The sequence below is a fragment of the Pristis pectinata genome, chromosome 1 (assembly GCF_009764475.1).
Source record: "Pristis pectinata isolate sPriPec2 chromosome 1, sPriPec2.1.pri, whole genome shotgun sequence".
In the NCBI taxonomy this organism is placed as follows: Eukaryota; Metazoa; Chordata; class Chondrichthyes; order Rhinopristiformes; family Pristidae; genus Pristis; species Pristis pectinata.
In genome coordinates this window covers 148845098-148865908 of record NC_067405.1, presented here as the reverse complement: position 1 = coordinate 148865908, position 20811 = coordinate 148845098, and the positions used below count along the sequence as shown (strand labels likewise).

The 20811-nt window shown below is 57.9% G+C and overlaps 1 protein-coding gene across 3 annotated transcripts in view; it reads left to right on the top strand.

The window, feature by feature from the left end:
• Positions 1-20811, top strand: part of LOC127574494 (serine/threonine-protein kinase Nek9) — a 53729-nt gene that overhangs the window by 28035 nt on the left and 4883 nt on the right. The window contains exons 15-21 of one of the 3 annotated variants that reach the window (XM_052023651.1): positions 769-877; positions 4222-4383; positions 7154-7324; positions 11298-11357; positions 13318-13469; positions 14094-14252; positions 15940-16101. In XM_052023651.1, the coding sequence (XP_051879611.1) occupies positions 769-877; positions 4222-4383; positions 7154-7324; positions 11298-11357; positions 13318-13469; positions 14094-14252; positions 15940-16101 (975 nt within the window). The remainder of the gene's footprint in view (positions 1-768; positions 878-4221; positions 4384-7153; positions 7325-11297; positions 11358-13317; positions 13470-14093; positions 14253-15939; positions 16102-20811) is intronic. The other 2 variants (XM_052023562.1, XM_052023734.1) reach the window with 2 other exon arrangements.

The window sequence follows — 20811 nt, the reverse complement described above, 5'->3', positions numbered from 1 at the left end:
GGGGGGGGGGAGTGAATTATGGACCAAAATTGATGGGTGGGGTGGGAGCCGATTGATCCGTCCACACTGGGTTCTGGTCAGCACCTTATACAGATAGGGGGGGAGCACGGCCTGGGTGTGTTGGGTGGGGCAGGAGCCATGGGTGGGGTGGGGGTGGACATGGGGTGGGGGGGTAGACACGGGGCGGGTGTGTTGGGTGGGGCAGGAGCCATGGGTGGGGTGGGGGTGGACATGGGGTGGGGGGGGTAGACACGGGGCGGGTGTGTTGGGTGGGGCAGGAGCCATGGGTGGGGTGGGGGGGTAGACGTGGGGTAGGTGTGTTGGGTGGGGCAGGAGCCATGGGTAGGGTGGGGGTGGACATGATGGGGTGTAGATGTGGGGCGGGTGTGTTGGGTGGGCAGGAGCCATGGGTGGAGGCAGGGCAGGGAGGATGCGTGATGGGGTGGTGGGAGGTAGATGCGGGGTGGGGGGACTCAGGGGAGACACGGGGTGGGTGGGGTGGGGGCTGACGCAGGGCGGGTGTCACCTCTGAAGCTGGTCGTCGCCTGTAGCTGAATGACCTCCTCCTGTGCCTTTGACAGAAGCCCAGGGCGAGGAGCTGTGGATCAGGTGACTGGGGGTGGGGGGTGGTGGGCTTACTTCTGTTGTGTGAAGACGGGGGGAGACTCAGTGCTTTGTATATCGTGAGGGGTTAGAGCAGGTCGGAGACTGCGGGGGTGTGAGCACAGCAAGATCCCAGTCTCTCAGCCCATATTGTTCACTCCACAGGCTGACCAGGAGGTACCCTACATGACCACACTGACCCTGTCCAAGCAGTTGGCCATCTACAAGGTGAAAACCATCGCCGCAGGCAAGACCCACACCGCGGCCATCGACGGTGAGGGGGAGAATGGAACAGCTGGGCCACGAGGGTGACCGTGTACCCCTCGGACACTGGCGGGGAACCACATACCCCTCGGACACTGGCGGGCAACCACATACCCCTCGGACACTGGCGGGCAACCACATACCCCTCGGACACTGGCGGGGAACCACATACCCCTCGGACACTGGCGGGCAACCACATACCCCTCAGACACTGGCGGGGAACCACATACCCCTCGGACACTGGCGGGCAACCACATACCCCTCGGACACTGGCGGGCAACCACATACCCCTCGGACACTGGCGGGGAACCACATACCCCTCGGACACTGGCGGGCAACCACATACCCCTCGGACACTGGTGGGGAACAACTGCAGAAGGGTAAACAGACCATGCTGGAAACATTCAGTGGGTCGGGCAACGTCTGTGGCGACTGGAAATAAAGTCAGGAAGTCACGTTACAGCTGTATGAAGCTATGGTTCAGCTGCACTTGGAGCGGTGTGTGCAGTTCTGGTCGCCCCATTCCAGGGAGGGTGTGGAGGCTTTGGAAAGGGTGCAGAAGAGGTTCCCGAAGATGCTGCCTGGATTAGAGGGTATGAGGTTGGACAGACTTGGGTTGTTCTCTCTGGAGCGGTGGAGGCTGAGGGGAGACCTGAGACAGAGGTTTAGATTATGGGAGGCATTGACAGGGCAGACAGTCAGAGTCCTTCCCCAGGGTAGAAATGTCAATACCAGAGAACATAGCTTTAGGTGGGGGGCGGAGTTTAAAGGAGGTGTGCGGGGTAAGTTTTTTTACACAGAGCGGTGGGAGCCTGGAAGGGGCTACCCAGGGTGGGGCTGGGGGCAGATACGATAGAGGTGTTCCAGAGGCATTTAGACAGGTACATGAGTGTGCAGGGAATGGAGGGATGTGGACCATGTGCGTGCAGAGGGGATTCATTTAATTTGGCCTTGTGGTCAGCACAAACATGGTGGGCCGAAGGGCCTGTTCCTGTGCTGTTGTATGTTCAGGTCAAAGATTCTCCCTGGGAACTGTCTTCAGCCTCCACAGTTTCCTTCGTCTCTCTCCACAGACCCTGCCCCACCTGCCCACTCTTTCCAGCACTTCCTGATTTTCTTTCAAAAACCAACAGCAGGTGACAAACCAAATTCCCCAGGTCAAAACGGACAGCCCAGGTCACAGGGTGGTATTACCCCGGGTCAGGGGTGCGGCACGGGAGGTATTACCCCGGGTCAGGGGTGCGGCACGGGAGGTATTACCCCGGGTCAGGGGTGGGGCACGGGAGGTATTACCCCGGGTCAGGGGTGCGGCACGGGAGGTATTACCCCGGGTCAGGGGTGCGGCACGGGAGGTGTTACCCCGGGTCAGGGGTGCGGCACGGGAGGTGTTACCCCGGGTCAGGGGTGCGGCACGGGAGGTGTTACCCCGGGTCAGGGGTGGGGCACGGGAGGTATTACCCCGGGTCAGGGGTGCGGCACGGGAGGTATTACCCCGGGTCAGGGGTGGGGCACGGGAGGTATTACCCCGGGTCAGGGGTGGGGCACGGGAGGTATTACCCCGGGTCAGGGGTGCGGCACGGGAGGTATTACCCCGGGACAGGGGTGGGGCACGGGAGGTATTACCCCGGGTCAGGGTTGGGGCAGGGGTGGTATTACCCCTGGGTCAGGGGTCGGGGTGGGGCACAGGTGGTATTACCCCCGGGTCAGGGGTGGGGCACGGGTGGTATTACCCCTGGGTCAGGGGTCGGGGTGGGGCACAGGTGGTATTACCCCTGGGTCAGGGGTCGGTGTGGGGCAGGGGTGGTATTACCCCGGGTCAGGGGTCGGGGTGGGGCAGGGGTCGGGGTGGGGCAGGGGTGGTATTACCCCTGGGTCAGGGGTCGGGGTGGGGCACGGGTGGTATTACCCCGGGTCAGGGGTCGGGGTGGGGCAGGGGTGGTATTACCCCGGGTCAGGAGTCGGGGTGGGGCAGGGGTAGTATTACCCCTGGGTCAGGGGTCGGGGTGGGGCAGGGGTGGTATTACCCCGGGTCAGGGGTCGGGGTGGGGCAGGGGTGGTATTACCCCTGGGTCAGGGGTCGGGGTGGGGCAGGGGTGGTATTACCCCTGGGTCAGGGGTCGGGGTGGGGCAGGGGTGGTATTACCCCGGGTCAGGGGTCGGGGTGGGGCAGGGGTGGTATTACCCCTGGGTCAGGGGTCGGGGTGGGGCAGGGTTGGTATTACCCCTGGGTCAGGGGTCGGGGTGGGGCAGGGGTGGTATTACCCCTGGGTCAGGGGTCGGGGTGGGGCAGGATTGGTATTACCCCTGGGTCAGGGGTCGGGGTGGGGCAGGGGTGGTATTACCCCGGGTCAGGGGTCGGGGTGGGGCAGGGGTGGTATTACCCCTGGGTCAGGGGTCGGGGTGGGGCAGGGGTGGTATTACCCCTGGGTCAGGGGTCGGGGTGGGGCACGGGTGGTATTACCCCTGGGTCAGGGGTCGGGGTGGGGCAGGGGTGGTATTACCCCGGGTCAGGGGTCGGGGTGGGGCAGGGTTGGTATTACCCCTGGGTCAGGGGTCGGGGTGGGGCACGGTTGGTATTACCCCTGGGTCAGGGGTCGGGGTGGGGCACGGTTGGTATTACCCCTGGGTCAGGGGTCGGGGTGGGGCAGGGTTGGTATTACCCCTGGGTCAGGGGTCGGGGTGGGGCACGGGTGGTATTACCCCTGGGTCAGGGGTCGGGGTGGGGCAGGGTTGGTATTACCCCTGGGTCAGGGGTCGGGGTGGGGCAGGGGTGGTATTACCCCGGGTCAGGGGTCGGGGTGGGGCAGGGGTGGTATTACCCCTGGGTCAGGGGTCGGGGTGGGGCAGGGGTGGTATTACCCCTGGGTCAGGGGTCGGGGTGGGGCACGGGTGGTATTACCCCTGGGTCAGGGGTCGGGGTGGGGCAGGGGTGGTATTACCCCGGGTCAGGGGTCGGGGTGGGGCAGGGTTGGTATTACCCCTGGGTCAGGGGTCGGGGTGGGGCACGGGTGGTATTACCCCTGGGTCAGGGGTCGGGGTGGGGCACGGGTGGTATTACCCCTGGGTCAGGGGTCGGGGTGGGGCAGGGTTGGTATTACCCCTGGGTCAGGGGTCGGGGTGGGGCACGGGTGGTATTACCCCTGGGTCAGGGGTCGGGGTGGGGCACGGGTGGTATTACCCCTGGGTCAGGGGTCGGGGTGGGGCAGGGTTGGTATTACCCCTGGGTCAGGGGTCGGGGTGGGGCAGGGGTGGTATTACCCCTGGGTCAGGGGTCGGGGTGGGGCAGTGTTGGTATTACCCCTGGGTCAGGGGTGCGGCAACATCTGGTTCAATGTGTCTGTGTCCGTTCCACAGAGCGAGGCCGCCTGTTGACGTTCGGCTGTAACAAGTACGGGCAGCTGGGTGTAGGGGACTACAGGAAACGAGACGGCATCAACGTGCTGGTCGGCGCCCTCGGGGGGAAGCAAGTGACGAAGGTGTCGTGTGGCGACGGATTCACCATAGCGTCCACCGATGGTGCGTCAGGGCAACGCTGGTGGGCTGGGGCCGTCTGTGCTCTCCGTCAAACACACACGGGGTCTCTGTGGGTGTCACGGGTGGAGGGGCGGGGAGTCGCGCGTGGGGGAGTCGGGGTAGTTGTGCACATGAGGTGATGGGGAGTTGCGCACGCAATCCCTGGGGGGCCCACCGGGATTCCATTCTGCACCCTCCGGCCCGGTGCTCCGACTCCCCCCGCCCCCCCCCCCCCCCCCCCATCCTGTGCTCCGAACCCCCCCGTCCGGTGCTCCGACCCCCACACCAGGGAGTGCCCACCAGGGTCCCATTGCCCCTGACCCCCCTCCTGTTGCCCCTGACCCCCCCTGTTGCCCCTGACCCCCCGTTGCCCCTGACCCCCCTCCTGTTGCCCCTGACCCCCCGTTGCCCCTGACCCCCCTCCTGTTGCCCCTGACCCCCCCCTGTTGCCCCTGACCCCCCTGTTGCCCCTGACCCCCCTCCTGTTGCCCCTGACCCCCCTCCTGTTGCCCCTGACCCCCCTCCTGTTGCCCCTGACCCCCCCTGTTGCCCCTGACCCCCCTGTTGCCCCTGACCCCCCTCCTGTTGCCCCTGAGCCCCCCCTGTTGCCCCTGACCCCCCTCCTGTTGCCCCTGACCCCCCTCCTGTTGCCCCTGACCCCCCTCCTGTTGCCCCTGACCCCCCCCTGTTGCCCCTGACACCCCCCCTGTTGCCCCTGACACCCCCCCTGTTGCCCCTGACACCCCCCCTGTTGCCCCTGACCCCCCTCCTGTTGCCCCTGACCCCCCCCTGTTGCCCCTGACCCCCCCCTGTTGCCCCTGACCCCCCCCTGTTGCCCCTGACCCCCCCTGTTGCTCCTTCTTTCTTTTTCAATCTTTTTAATTAATTTTCAGATGAATACAGATTGATGCATAAACCATCGGTAATTATCATACAGAGAGGTCGGGAGGACAATCATGACGTATATAATCATAAAGAATAAAAAATATATTCTAGGCCCCACGGTTTCTTGGTAGACGAATAAATTACAAAAAAAAATCAAAAGGAGAAAGAAAAAGATTTATTATATAAAAAAACCCAAATCGAAAAAAAAATTGTAAGTAATAAAATGAACAAACTAAAAAAAAATTTCAAAAGAAAAAAAACTGGACCGATATTTCTTGATGAACAAAGAGCATTATTATGTCGTCAACTCCACTCCTCTAAATTCAAGGATTATTGAAAAGGGATCTATATGATATGAAAATATTGAATGAATGGACTCCAAACTTCCTCACATTTAAGCGAAGGATCGACAGCACCACTCCTAATTTTTGCTAAGTTTACACATGATATAGTCTGAGAAAACCATTGAAAAGTGGTGGGAGGTATCGGATCCCTCCATTTAAACAAAATGGGTCGCTTGGCCATTAATGTAACAAAGGCAATCATGCGACAAGCAGCAGCAGATAGGTGGCCAGATTCCATCATTGGTAGCCCGAAAATTGCAGTGAGACATTGAATTACATCTAAATCTTGTGCCCAGAAAATTAAATATCTGATATTAATTGCCCAGTAATGTAATCTAAGGTTAGGCAAAGCCATGCCACCAGCCTTTTTTAATTTTTTTGAATATTTCTTACTTAACCTTGGGTTTTTATTCTGCCATATATATGAAAGAATTTTAGAATCAATAATGTCAAAAGAAGATTTCAGGATGTAAGTTGGAATTGCCTGAAATAGATAGGGAAATTTTGGTAAAATATTCATCTTAACCGCATTAATTCAGCCTGTCAATGATAGAGACAGTGGGGACCATTTCGTCAATAATTGTTTAACGTGATCAATTAAAGGTTAACTTTTAAACAGATCTTTATGCTTCTTGGTAATTTTAACACCCAAATACGTAAAATGGTCTTACTAATTTAAAAGGTAATTGCCTATAAATTAGAGTTTGAATATTTAATGGAAAAAGTTCAGTCTTATTAAGATTTAATTTATAACCAGAAAAAACACTAAACTGAGCACTGCAGGGATGGATTTCTCCAGGTTAGAAATATAAAGTAACAAGTCATCTGCATATAGAGAAACGTTATGAATCCCCTGTCCACGAGTGATACCAAATATGTTAAAAGAATCCCGAAGGGCAATTGCCAAGGGTTCCAAAGCAATATCAAATAATAGAGGGCAACCCTGTCTAGTACCTCGAAAAAGCCTGAACAGGGGGGGATCTCTGATTATTAGTAAGTATTGAGGCCATAGACGTATAGTAAATCAATTTGATCGCAGATATAAAATGGGGACTAAAATTAAATTTTTCAAGTGTATTAAATAAATATTCCCATTCAACTCTGTCAAACGCCTTTTCAGCATCTAATGAAATAACACATTCCGGAATTTTAGATAGAAACATAGAAAACCTACAACACAATTCAGGCCCTTCGGCCCACAAAGCTGTGCCGAACATGTCCCTACCCTAGATGAGGGGGTATATATAATATTCATTAACCTCCTAATGTTAAAATGCAAATAACGATTCTGGATAAATTCTGTCTGGTCATCAGAGATAATTCATGAAAGAACCTGTTGCTCCTGACCGCCCCTCGTGTTGCCCCTGACCGCCCCTCGTGTTGCTCCTGACCGCCCCTCGTGTTGCCCCTGACCGCCCCTCGTGTTGCCCCTGACCGCCCCTCGTGTTGCCCCTGACCGCCCCTCGTGTTGCCCCTGACCGCCCCTCGTGTTGCCCCTGACCGCCCCTCGTGTTGCTCCTGACCGCCCTGCTGTTGTTTGGCAGATAACCAGATTTTCGCCTGGGGTAACGGCGGGAACGGTCGACTCGGAATGACAGTCGCCGAGAGGGGCTTCGGTTCGGAAATCTGCACCTCGTGGCCACGGCCCATCTTCGGCTCCCTGCACAATGTGTCCGACCTGTCATGTAGGGGCTGGCACACCATCCTCATCGCTGGTGAGTGCCCCCTCCCCCACCGCTCATCCTTCCCACCCCCACCAGTCACCCATCCTCTACCCCCGCGCCGGTCAGTACCGCTACTTTTGTTTTACAAAACGTTTATTGGCTAAAAGCATTGCAAAAAATAACCAATATCAATACAGTACATCTAATACAGAAAGAAACAACTAAGCAAAACTAATACCCGCGAAACACACGCAACACTATGCCCGCTACCGCAGCACACAACACTTCAGATCAAAATCGCATTGGAACCATCCACGACACATGCCATCCCCTGAGGGGCCCACCGAGTGCGGAACTCAGGGTGCCCGCGGAGACCTTGTGCTCCCTCTCCAAAGACACCGTGCGCACAGAAGACGGGCAGGCAGGCGGAACCCTCGGCTGCCCGTCGCCACGTCCTGTGGATGGCCAGCTTGGCCAGGCCCAGCAGAAGACCCACCAGGAGATCCTCCGCGCGCCCCGCCCCGCGCCGCACCGGGTGCCTGTAAACCAACAGCATCGGGCTGAAGTGCAGCCAGAACTTAAGCAGCAGCACTCGCTACTTTTGAAGGACCCTACCAAGGCAGACACCTCCCGGAAGAAGCGCGCTTGCATCGGGCTGAGCTCGGGGGCGTACACATTGACGAAGTGCAACGGCACGCCATCCACGCACACAGCGAGATGAAGCAGACGGCCCGGCACCAGCTCCTGAACCGTCAATATTTCCGGCTGGAAGGTCGGGGCCAACAAGATCACCACCCCGCTCGAAGTGGAGCTGAGGTGACTCATGTAGAACCCCCCCTGTGCCGCTCCAGGAGCCAGGCGGACTCATCTCCCGGAACGGTGCGGGTCTCCTGCAGGAAGCTCACCGTGTACCTCCCGTCCCACAGGACCGAGAGGTGGTGGAACCTGCAGAGAGACCCTCTGCCGCCATTGATGTTCAGGCTGGCGATGGTAACCGTCATGATGGCTACAGTGCACTCCCCTCCCCGGTGCTACAGGCGGAAGGAGCAGGGCTCCCCACCGAGCACCCCTGCACTCCATCTCCAGGAGCAGCTTCAGATCTCTGAACCGGTGCTTCTCCGGCCGGTCCAGGCCCGATCCCTTCCCCTGGTTAAGGATGCCCCAGAGGAACTGCACAACGGCCGGCAGATTCCCCCACCAGGCGGCGGCCAGTTTGGCCTTGTTCTGCTTCCTCCAGGTGTCCTCCAGGAACTCCCGGATCCCCTCCACGGTGACAGGCTGCGACAGGGCGCCAGGAACGAGGTAGTCCTCCAGCTCGTCATCGGAGGCACCCTCGCCTTCATCACCGGTCCCCAGGCTCTCGTCGACCTCCGGGCAGGTGCCGCCACTGGTCAACGTGCCCACCCGAAAACGGGGAACGACCCCCTCGGACGATCCCACCCCGGGGATGACCCCCCCCACCCCAGGATCAACGACAGGAGGAGACCCCGCCACCCCCGGGTCCAGGGGCGCACCTGGACCCTGGTCCCGAGGTGGGGCAGGACTGGACCCTCGCACACCGACACCGCTCTCCTCCGCACATCCCGCCCCCAGGGCGGGCAGCTCGCAGGCCCTCGCAGAGCTCGAACAGAGGACACGAGTCGACAGGGCCACGTCCACTGTCACACCCCGATTTTCCCCCCTCCAGCAGCACTGGGAGGGTCCTCACGCCCCCCCACTCACAGGGGCACCTTCGCACGGTGCAACTGAGCAGGCTGGCTACCCAAGGGCACTCCGACCCCCTCAGACACTGGCAGAACGCACCCTCTTGGGACTCCTGGCCTCGATGGCAGCCACGAGCTGGGAGACCATCACCCCAGCCGATACTCGCCCCTCAGGCAACCCTGGATCTGTGGGGTCGACCCCCTCCCCGGTGGGCACGCACTCCAAGTGCGCAGCCTCAACCAGGAGTGGGTCCTCACCCTCCGACGGTCCCCCCTACACCGTGGGACTGCCCACTGACTCGGGGGGCATGACCCCGACAGAAGCCGTCAGCCCCCTCAGCGATGCCCTCCAGCTCCGGGGGGTCGCCCGCCGAGCACACGGCCTTCAGTGGGAGCAGATCCCCCCTCTCGGGCGACCCCGGTCCCTCCGACCCCTCGGACACATACCGGTGCCGCTTCATCCCGCTGGGGTGCGGAGGCACAGTGACTTCCATCTTGGAGGGAACCTCGGCCTCCGGCACCTCCCCCTCCCCCTCAACCTCCCCCGGCACCCGTGGACCCCCAGAAATCACAGGGACCCCCAGGTCTGGACCGGAGGAGGCCTCTGGCACCTGCCCCTCCAGGGGTGAGGCCTGGAGGTGCTTCTGCTTCCACCGCACTTTCTGACTCCGAACAGTTGCCCACCCCTCCCCACCGCCCGCACCGCGCTCACCCCCACCCTCCTCCCGCACCGGCACAGGAGGGGCTGCGGGGGCAGGGACAGTGGGGGGAGGGGCCACGGTGGGAGCATCAGTGGCATCCCCCGGTGCCACCAAGGCGGAGCCAGCAGCCTGGCGGCTGGGACAATGCCGACGGACATGCCCGAACGCCTTGCACGCATGGCTCCGCGGACGGCCGGCGGCCCAGAACACTTGGTAGTGCTGCCCCTCATACGTGATCTGGAAACGCCCCTCAGCATCCCCTCCCCACGCCAGCTGCATGAACAGCGAGCGCTTGAAGGAGTACACGTTCTCAAAGCCAGGTACAGCTGGCTTGAGCAGCATCGGAGTGATGCTCGACCGCACCTCGCCCAGAGACCGCAAGTGAGGGAGGAGGACTTCGTCAGGGGTATGGGGAAAAACATCGGACAGGATGACCCACTGCACGGGGGCCCCCACCGGCTCCACCGGCATAAAGACCTCCCCCGACGTCAGCCCCCTGCCCAAGGCCAAGGACACCTTCTCAGATCGCAATACAAACACCAGTCCACCAAACATTCTAGTGACTGCAACGACACCTGCCCTGCCCCCCACCGCCTCAGACATGGCCCGTAGGCCACTCCCCAGTCCGATCGACGGAGGCACAGAGCAGCGCACCACATTGTTCAAAGTCAACAGTCTGAAGGGTGACGTCTTCCCAGTAGCCACGCCTCCAGGAGCAGCGACGGCTGCGTAGGACCGAGGCTGCGTCACGCCCGAGGCACAGGCAGCTGTGATAAGTCCCTACACAGTCAGAAATTCAAAGCACACTGCCTGTCGGATAATCAGCAGCACAGTAATTAGGTCCACGAAAAGCAGTTCAGAGAAAAAGGTGGGAGATGTCTCCAGATAAGCAGTCTGTGAGGTAAAACTCCAGCGCTGTCCCTCCCGCCTGCAGTGAAGCATCCACCAGCAGCCCAGCGCGACGTTTCCCCGGCCGCACAAAAGTCCAGGAGTTGCCGAGAATTTCTTCACCCAGGCACCCTGGGCCAAGTTCTCCAGTGGGAGGAAGCTGGCCGATAACACAGGCCAGATGAACTCCAGGTCCAGCTCCCTCAAAGTTCAAATCGAACCCTGGCAACTCGCCAACCACTGCTGCTCCTACAGCGCTTGGAGTTCAGCTCCAATAGCAGGGAAAAAAAACAGCCTCTCTCGAAGAGAAGCTGCCTCAGCCACCGCTGCAGACGAAGAACACACACTCCCGCAACTTCCAAAAATACTCCAAACTCACTCTTTTGGATCCTTTACCACGAAATCAGCAGTCCAACGGAGAGCACACTCAGTACTGCCACTACCACAGTGGGACCCTCCCTCAGTACTGTCCCCAGTTAGTTTACGTTCCTGGTGTGGAGTGGGCTATTTCCCAGCTCTCCGGTGTGAGGTGATGCTGGTGGACAGTCCCCCTGCCTGTGAGTACCCCGAGTGGGCAGGATCCTGTCTGACTGGCAGCAGACCCTGTGGGGTTTGCAGGTGTGGGTGAGATGGGTCCCTCTCACTCCAGTCCTGTGGGCACTCGGTCCTCTGCCTGGGTGGCTCTCGAGTGAAACGGTCTCCAGTAACGCACCCTGTGCCTTTCCATTTCAGAAATCGTGTTCGTGTCCAAAACCATTCGGTCAAATAGCAGTGGGCTGTCCATTGGCGCTGGTGAGTGTGGCACTGTCACTGAGATCAGCCGGCTGCTGTCACAGTGTGTGTTCAGGGTCAACCTGTCCGTGTGTAATGCGTGTGTCACAAGTGTGTCGTGTGTGTCATAAGTGTGTAACGTGTGCTTTGTCATACTGTGAGTGTGCACCGTAGGAAGTACTATGATGAATGTCTAAGTGTGTTAAGTAGCACATAATGAGGTTACAGACTGTAGCTGGATATGTTGTGTGTAACGTGTGCTTCATGCTGGGTGTGTGAGACAGTGAAGTACTGTGTAACTGTCTGTTAACGTGGTATGTAACACGTGTGTGTTTCGTGGTGCAGTGAGGGGGTGTCCGAGGTTTGGTGGGGGGGGAGGGGGTCACAGGTTTGGTGGGTGGGGGGGTGTTAAAGGTATGGTGGGTGGGAGGGGGGTCACAGGTTTTGTGGGTGGGGGGGTCACAGGTTTGGTGGTGGGGGGCAGGGGGTCACAGGTTTGGTGGTGGGGTCACAGGTTTGCTGGTGGGGGGAGGGGGTCCCAGGTTTGGTGGGGGGGGGGGTCGCAGGTTTGGTGGTGGGGGGAGGGGGTCCCAGGCTTGGCCGCACTGGGTCAGGCCCTGGGGATTTGCTACCTTCAAGACTGCGAGTCCCTCCTTCCTGGTAATGTGCAGACAATCCAGGACCTCAGCACTTATTCCCCTCGTTTCCCTGCCATCCATGATACTCCCTTCGTTAAACACCAGGGAGAAATAGACACTAAACATCTTGGCCGTCTCCTGCAGCTGCACACATTGGCCACCCTGATGATCTTTAAGAGGACCTGGTCTCTCCCACGTCACCCTTTCACTGTGAACATAACTACAGAACCTGCTGGGATCACCTTTAACCCTTCCTGCCCAATCCATCCCATACCCTCATTTTGCCCCCCTGACTTCCCTCTAAGCCTGGTCTTGACTTTTTACACTCATTGAGGGATTCATTCGTACCCAGCTGCCTAAACACAAAGTTCTTTTTCATCCTGACCAGAACCTTGATCTCTCTCATCATCCAGGGTTTCCTGAATTTGGTCTGTCTCCCCTTCCCCCGGTCGGGAACGTGCTGCCCCGGACCCTTCCCCCGGTCGGGAACGTGCTGCCCCGGACCCTTCCCCCGGTCGGGAACGTGCTGCCCCGGACCCTTCCCCCGGTCGGGAACGTGCTGCCCCGGACCCTTCCCCCGGTCGGGAACGTGCTGCCCCGGACCCTTCCCCCGGTCGGGAACGTGCTGCCCCGGACCCTTCCCCCGGTCGGGAACGTGCTGCCCCGGACCCCTCCCCCGGTCGGGAACACGCTGCCCCGGACCCTCGATGTGACCCTTTTGAAACCCTCCCACTTGCCCACTGCTCCATTGCTTCACACAGTGGGCCCCAGCTGGATCCTGCCTGGTGCCCTCAGCGTCGGCCCTGCTCCAGACGGGACGAACCCGGGGACCTGATCTGTTGTTTTCCATCCTTATCCCAAAACTGATGGAATTGTGCTCACTGACCCAGAGGGCTTCCCAACTTCAGATACTGGGTCCTCATCGTTGCCTGAGGGAGGGGCTCTGTGCCTGAACCTGTGGTGTGGGCAGCCCCCCAGGGCCCCCCCCCCTGCCCCCAGACCCCTCCCTCACTGCCACTGGACCCTCCCTCGGGCCCCTCCCTCGCCACCCCCCGGCCCCGCCCTCGCCACCCCAAAACCCCTCCCTCGCTGCCCCTGGACCCCTCCCTTACTAAGCCAGTCCTGTGTGCAGCCCCCCAGGGCCCCTCCCTCACCGCCCCGGACCCCTCCATCGCTGCCCAGCCTGTGGTGTGTGCAGCCCCCAGAGCCCCCACTCTGCCCCCCGGACCCCTCCCTCACTGAGGCTGTGGTGTGTGCAGCCCCACCACAGAACCCTCCTCCCTCCCCCGGACCCCTCCCTGCCCCCCTGGACCCCTCCATCACTGAGCCTGTCCTGTGTGCAGCCCCCCAGGGCGCCCTGCCAGAGGAGGAGGGGGGCACGGAGCGAGAGCGGGAGGAGGATGGACACAACAGGACGAAGAGGACGGCCGAGGACACCCTACTCCGCTCTGCCAGTCAGCTGACCGACAGCTCATGCCCCGAGTGGCTGCTGCAGGTAGGGGGTGTGAACAGGGAGGGTCCGGTGGGGGGGGGGAGGGGAGACAGGGAGGGTCCGGGGGCTGGGAGGACAGGTAGGGGCGGGCGGGCGAGGGGAGTCCGGGGGGGTGAGACGGAGGGTCCGGGGTGGAGGGGGCGTTGGGATGGGAGCAGGGCAAGGGCTGGGGCTGTGGATAGCTGGACGGGGGCAAACTGTCTCCACCAACTCCCCCCCCCCCCCCCCCAGACTGACTCCCCCCAAGACTGACCTCCCCCCCCCCCCCCCCCCCGCAGACTGATTCCCCCCCCAAGACTGGACTTGAAGCCAGACTTGACTCCCCGCCCAGACTGACCTCCCCGCCCAGACTGACCTCCCCACCCAGACTAACGCCCCCCGACTGACTCCCCCCCCCCCCCCCCAGACTGATTCCCCCCCAGACTGATTTCCATCCCCAACCACCCCTCCAGACCAACTCGTCATCCTCCAGACTGACACTGAGCACACGTCCAGGCGTGGGGCATACCGGGCACATGTCCGGGCGTACCCACAAGGCACACGTCGGGCACACGTCCAGGCGTATGCATCTGGGAGTGCGCTGTGTGTGAATTGTGAGTTTAGTGCTGGCCCCCTGTTGCCCTGCAGGAACTGGAGAATGCCGAGTTTATCCCAATCCCAGAGAGCCCAGGAGATCCAGCCAAGCTGACGTCCCTCTCCGAAGCGGAAACCCTTCCCTACGATAAGCTGAGGGAAATGAAGGAGGCCGTCAATCAGCAGCTGGAGACTGACATCCAGGTGTGCACGGTGTGTGTGTGTCCAGTCTCTCTCAGTGTGTGTGGTGTGTGCGTGTGTGTTTGTCCGGTCTCTCTCAGTGTGTGTGCCTCTGGTCTCTCTTGGGGGGTGTGTGTGTGTGTGTGTGTATGTATGTATGTGTCCGGTCTCTCTCGGTGTGTGTGTGTGTGTGTGTGTGTCCAGTCTCTCAGTGTCTGTCTGTGTGTGTGTGTCCAGTCTCTCTCGGTGACTGTGTGTGTGTGTCCCGTCTCTCTTGGTGTGTGTGTGTGTGTGTGTCCAGTCTCTCAGTGTCTGTCTGTGTGTATGTGTCCAGTCTCTCTCGGTGTGTGTTTGTGTCCAGTTTATGTGTGTGTGTCCTATCTCTCTTGGTGTCTGTGTGTGTGTGTCCAGTCTCACTCGGTGTGTGTGTGTATGTGTCCTGTCTCTCGGAGTGTGTGTGTGTCCCGTCTCTCTCTGTGTGTGTGTGTGTGTGTGTGTGTGTGTGTGTGTGTGTGTGTGTCCCGTCTGTCTTGGCGTGTGTGTGTGTGTGTGTGTGTCCTGTCTCGGTGTGTGTGCTGTGTGTCCAGTCTCTCTCGGTGTGTGTGTCCCGTGTGTGTGTGTGTGTGTCCCGTCTCTCTTGGTGTGTGGGTGTGTGTGTGTGTGTCCCGTCTCTCTCAGTGTGTGTTTGTGTGTGTGTGTGTGTGTGTGCACTCTCTCTCGGTGTGTGTGTGTGTGTGTGCGCGTGCAGTCTCTCTCGGGGTGTGTGTGTGTCCAGGTGTGCATGGTGTTTGTGTCCATCCAGGTGTGCACGGTGTGCACGTCCAGGTGTGCATGGATTGTGTGTTCAGGTTTGCACAGTGTGTGTGTCCATCCAGGTGCTCAGTACACTTCTGAGGCAGAATCTGCCCAGTGTTATTCAAATGTGTGCATGTGCACTGTGTATGTCCGTGTATGCAGACAGTGCCTGTCTACCTGTGTGTGCAAGCTGTGTGTGTCTGACTGTGCACCACAGTTACTGCCTGACTGCACACGGAAGCAGGCCCTTCGGCCCAACTTATCCATGCTGAACAAGGTGCCTTCCTGAGCCAGTCCCATTTTCCTGCATTTGTCCCGTATCCCTCTGAACCTTTCCTGTTCATGGACCTGTCCAATGTCTTTTAACCATTAACTGTACCCACCTCTACCGCTTCCTCTGGCAGCTCGTTCCGCACACCCACCCTCTGGGTGGAGAAGTTGCCCCTCTGGTCCTCTTTAAGTCTCTCCCCTCTCACCTTAAACCTGTGCCCTCTAGTTTCAGACTCCCCCACCCTGGGGAAAGACTTGTGACCATCCACCTTGTCTGTGTCCCTCGTGATGTTATAAACCTCTATCAGGTCACCCCTCAGCCTCCTCCACTCCAGGGAAAACAGCCCCAGCCTATCCACTCTCGCCTCCAAACTCAACCCCTCCAGTTCCAGCAACAGCCTGGTGAAACTTCTGCAGCCTTTCTAGCACAGTCCCATCCTCACTGGGCGACCAGACCTCACACAGTAGTCCGTCAGGTCTCACCACCTTGTACAGTTGTGACGGGACATCCCAACTCTTGCACTCAGTACCCTGACTGCTGGAGGCAGGTGCTGCACCACCCTGTCTGCCTGCGTCAGCGTGGACACCGCGCCTGGGACCGCACAGTGTGCAAGCTGGGAACCTGATCTAATGCCGGACCCCTGTTGCTCTGCAGGAGCTGGAGAATGCTGAGTTTGTCCCAATCCCGGAGAGTCCAGGAGATCCAGCCAAGCTGCCGACCCCATGTGGAGCAGAAACCCTTCCCTACGAGAAGCTGAGGGCAGTGAAGGAGGTTGTGGATCGGCCGCTGAGCTCGACTGATGTGGTGCCAACTGTGGTAAGGAGGTGGTATTGGTTTATTATTGTCACTTGTACTGAGGTACAGTGATAAACTTGTCCTGCATACCAATCGTACAGATCAATTCATTACACAGTGCACTGAGGTAGTACAGGGTAAAACAATAACGGAATACAGAGTAAAGTGTCGCAGCTACAGAAAAGTGCAGTGCAGACAGACAGTAAGGTGCAAGGCCATAACAAGGTAGATTGTGAGGTCAAGAGTCCATCTTCTGTGTCAGATGTATCGGTGTTACAGTTGAGTAAAGGTAACTGCAGAGGCATGAGAGAGGAGCTGGCCAGAGTTGATTGGAAGGGGCCCCCGGCAGGGATGACGGTAGAGCAGCAATGTCAGGAGTTTCTGGCAGTAATTCGGAAGACGCAGGATCAGTTCATTCCAAAGAAGAAGCAACATTCGAAATGGAGGATGAGGCAACCGTGGCTGACGAGGGAAGTCAAAGACACCATAAAAGCAAAAGAGAGGGCACACAATATTGCAAAAAAAAAACAGGAAGCTGGACGATTGGGAAGCTTTTAAAAACAGAAAGCAACTAAAAAAGCAATAAGAGAAAAGATGAAATCTGAAGGTAAGCTAGCCGACGATATAACAGAGGAGACCAGAGGTTCTTTCAGATATATAAAGAGTAAAAGAGAGGCGAGTGGACATGGGACCACTGGAAAATGACCCTGGAGAGGCAGTAACGGGGAACAAGGAAATGGCAGATGAACTGAAGAAGTGTTTTTTAAAACTTTATTTACAGCATGGTAACAGGCCCTTCTGGCCCGACGAGCCCGTGTCAGTCTTCACTATGGAAGCCACCAGCAACATGCCAGAAATTCGAGAGAGTCAGGGGGCAGAAGTGAGTGTAGTCACTATTCCTCAGGAGAAGGTGCTTGGGAAGCTGAAAGGTCTGAAGGTGGATAAGTCACCTGGACCGGATGGACTACAGCCCAGGGTTCTGAAAGAGGCAGCTGAAGAGATTGTGGAGGCGTTAGTAGTGATCGTTCAAGAATCATTAGACACTGGAATGGTTCCAGAGGACTGGAAAGTTGCAAATGTCACTCCGCTCTTTACGAAGGGAGGGAGGCAACAGACAGGAAATTATAGGCCAGTTAGCCTGACTTCAGTGGTTGGTAAGATGCTAAGAGTCTGTTATTAAGGATGAGGTTTCGGGGTACTTGGAAGCTCATGATAAAATAGGCTGAAGTCAGCATGCTTTCCTTAAGGGGAGATCTGGCCTGACAAATCTGTTGGAATTCTTTGAGGAAGTAACAGGCAGGATAGACAAAGGACAGTCAGTGGATGTTGTTAACTTGGATTTTCAGAAGGCCTTTGACAAGGTGCCACATATGAGGCTGCCAAACAGGATAGGAGCCCATGGTGTTACAGGAAAGGTACTAGCATAGATAGAAGATTGGCTGACTGGCAGAAGTGTGGAGGAACAGTGGGATCTTGGGGTGCACGTCCATTGATCCCTCAAGGTTGCCACGCAGGTTGATAGGGTTGTTAAGAAGGCATATGGAGTGTTGGTCTTCATTAGTCAGGGGATTGAGTTCAAGAGCCGCAAGGTGATGTTGCAGCTCTATAGAACTCTGGTCAGACCACACTTGGAGTATTGTGTTCAGTTCTGGTCGCCTCATTATAGGAAGGATGTGGAAGCTTTAGAGAGGAGATTTACCAGGATGTTGCCTGGATTGGAGAACATGTCTCATGAGGATAGGTTGAGTGAGCTGGGGCTTTTCTCTTTGGAGAGAAGGAGGATGAGAGGTGACTTGATAGAGGTGTACAAGATGATAAGAGGCATAGATCGAGAGGACAGTTAGGGACCACATTTGGAGTATTGTGAGCAGTTTTGGGCCCCATATCTAAGGAAGGATGTGCTGGCATTGGAGAGGGTCCAGAGGAGGTTTACAAGAATGATCCCGGGGATGAAAGGGTTAACGTATGAGGAACGTTTGATGTCTCTGGGCCTGTACTCACTGGAGTTTAGAAGGATGAGGGCGGATCTCACTGAAACCTACTGAATACTGAAAGGCCTGGATAGAGTGGACATTGAGAGGATGTTTCCAGTCATGGGAGAGTCTCAGACCAGTGGGCACAGCCTCAGAATAGAAGGACGTCCCTTTAGAACAGAGATGAGGAGGAATTTCTTTAGCCAGAGGGTGGTGAATCTTTGGAATTCGTTGCCACAGACAGCTATGGAGGCCAAGTCATTGGGTATATTTAAAGCGGAGGTTGATGGGTTCTTGATTAGTGAGGGCATCAAAGGTTATGGGGAGAAGGCAGGAGAATGAAGTTGAGAGGGAAAAATAAATCAGGCATGATTGAATGGTGGAGCAGATTGGAAGGGCCGAATGGCCTAATTCTCCTATGTCTTATGGTCTTATTGTACTAGGGAACCATTCAATAGTCTTATAACAGCGGGATAGGAGCTGTCCTTGGGCCTGGTGGTACGTGCTTTCAGGCTTTTGTATCTTCTGCCCAATGGGAGAGGGGAGAAGAGAGAATGTCCGGGGTGGGTGGGGTCTTTGGTTACGCTGGCTGCTTCACCAAGACAACGAGTTGTAAAGACAGAGTCCATGGAGGGGAGGCTGGTTTCTGTGACGCGCTGGGCTGTGTCCACAACTCTGCAGTTTCTTGCGGTCCTGGGCAGAGCAGTTGCCATACCAAGCCGTGATGCATCCAGATACAATGCTTTCTACGGTGCATCGATGAAAGTTGGTGAGTGTCAAGGGGGACATGCCAGATTCCTTTAGCCTCCTGAGGAAGTAGAGGCGCTGGTGAGCTTTCTTGGCCGTGGCATCTACATGATTGGACCAGGACTATTGGTGATGTTCACTCCTAGGAACTTGAAGCTTTCAACCCTCTCGACTTCAGCACCATTAATGTAGACAGGTGCATGTACACCGCCCCCTTTCCTGGTCAATGACCAGCTCTTTAGTTTTGTTGACATTGAGGGAAAGGTTGTTGTCATGACGCCATTCCACTAAGCTCTCTATCTCCTTCCTGTTCTCCGACTCATCGCTGTTGGAGATACGGCCTACAACGGTGGTATCATCTGCAAACTTGTAGATGGAGTTAGAGCAGAATCTGGCCATGCAGACATGAGTGTATAGGGAGTAGAGTAGAGGGCTGAGGACACAGCCTTGTGGGGCACCAGTGTTGAGAATAATCATGCCGGAGGTGTTGCTGTCTATCCTCACTGATTGCGGTCTGTTTGTTAGAAAGTCAAGGATCCAGTTGCTGAGGGAGGTGTTGAGTCCCAGGTCTTGGAGTTTGGTGATGAGTTTGCTTGGAATTATAGTATTGAAGGCAGAGCTGTAGTCAATAAACAATAGTCTAACATATGTGTCTTTACTGTCCAGATGCTCCAGAGCTGAGTGTAGGGCCAGGGAGATGGCGTCCACTGTGGACCTGCTTCTGAGAAGCCCCTCCTGCCTTGGCCACCCTCAGTGGGACAGGGACGGGTGGTCCAGGGGCGTACCACGGGGACTGGTGGTCCGGGGGCGTACCACGGGGACGGGTGGTCCGGGGGCGTACCACAGGGACGGGTGGTCCGGGGACTGGTGATCCGGGGGCGTACCACGGGGACGGGTGGTCCGGGGGCATACCACGGGGACAGGTGGTCCGGGGGCGTACCACGGGGACGGGTGGTCCGGGGACTGGTGATCCGGGGGGCGTACCACGGGGACGGGTGGTCCGGGGGCGTACCACGGGGACGGGTGGTCCGGGGACTGGTGATCCGGGGGCTTACCATGGGGTCGGTGGTCCGGGGATGTACTGGGGCAGGGTGCTGGGACCCCGACCATCGTACACATTACCAATTTGGTTCAGAATGCAGCAAGTATGGTCGGCAGGTTGACAGATGAGGTTAAAATCGTTGCTGGTGCTGGGAGTGAGGGTGGTCTTGGGCTGTCGGCTGGTACTGATATGTGGGTGAAAACTGTGGCAAATGCAGTTTGATGCCGGTTAATGCCAGTGATGGTCTCTGTGAGGCTGACTGTGGGTGGACACACAGCGAATTGTGGGGCCCTGGCAGTACTGAGGGACAGAGGCTCTTCAGTGTCTGACCTCAGACGCCATTGAAGTGGCAGTAGAGGTGGATGAGGTGGTGAATTCGGCTTGTGGAGCACGGGTCGGGGCACAGAGTACAGCAGCAGGGAGGTGATGGTCCAAGTTTGGAACAGCGTGCAGTTCCGGTCAGCACTCGTAGGATGGATGTGGTTACGCTGGGGGGGGGGGGGGCGTCACCAGGACGGTGACTGGGATGGAGTGGTTTAGTTACAAGGAGAGGCTGGGTCTGTTCTCCCTGGGCTGAGCTGAGAGGGACCTGGTGTTCCAAGGCGATAGGTGAGGTGGGTGGTGAAAAGAGTTGGTTAATGCCAGGGGGCAGGGTTCAGGGCGAGGGGGGAGTTCAGAGATGTGAGCAGGAAGGTTTTCACCCGGAGGCAGAGGGTGCTGAGGGTCCTGCCTAATGGGTGGTGGGTGCAGACTCCCACAGCGGGTGTCTGGGCTGGCACTGGAGTCACGGGCAGGGGGAGTGGGATCCGTGCAAATGGGCACTTGCAGGTGGGCACGGGCACGATGGGACGAATGGCCTGTTCCTGTGCTGTCAGACGCTGTGGTTCTGTGACAGTGACTTCTTGTTTATCAATGCACCCTGTGTGTGTCCCAGCAGTGTTATTGTCCCCCACACACCCCCCCACCCCA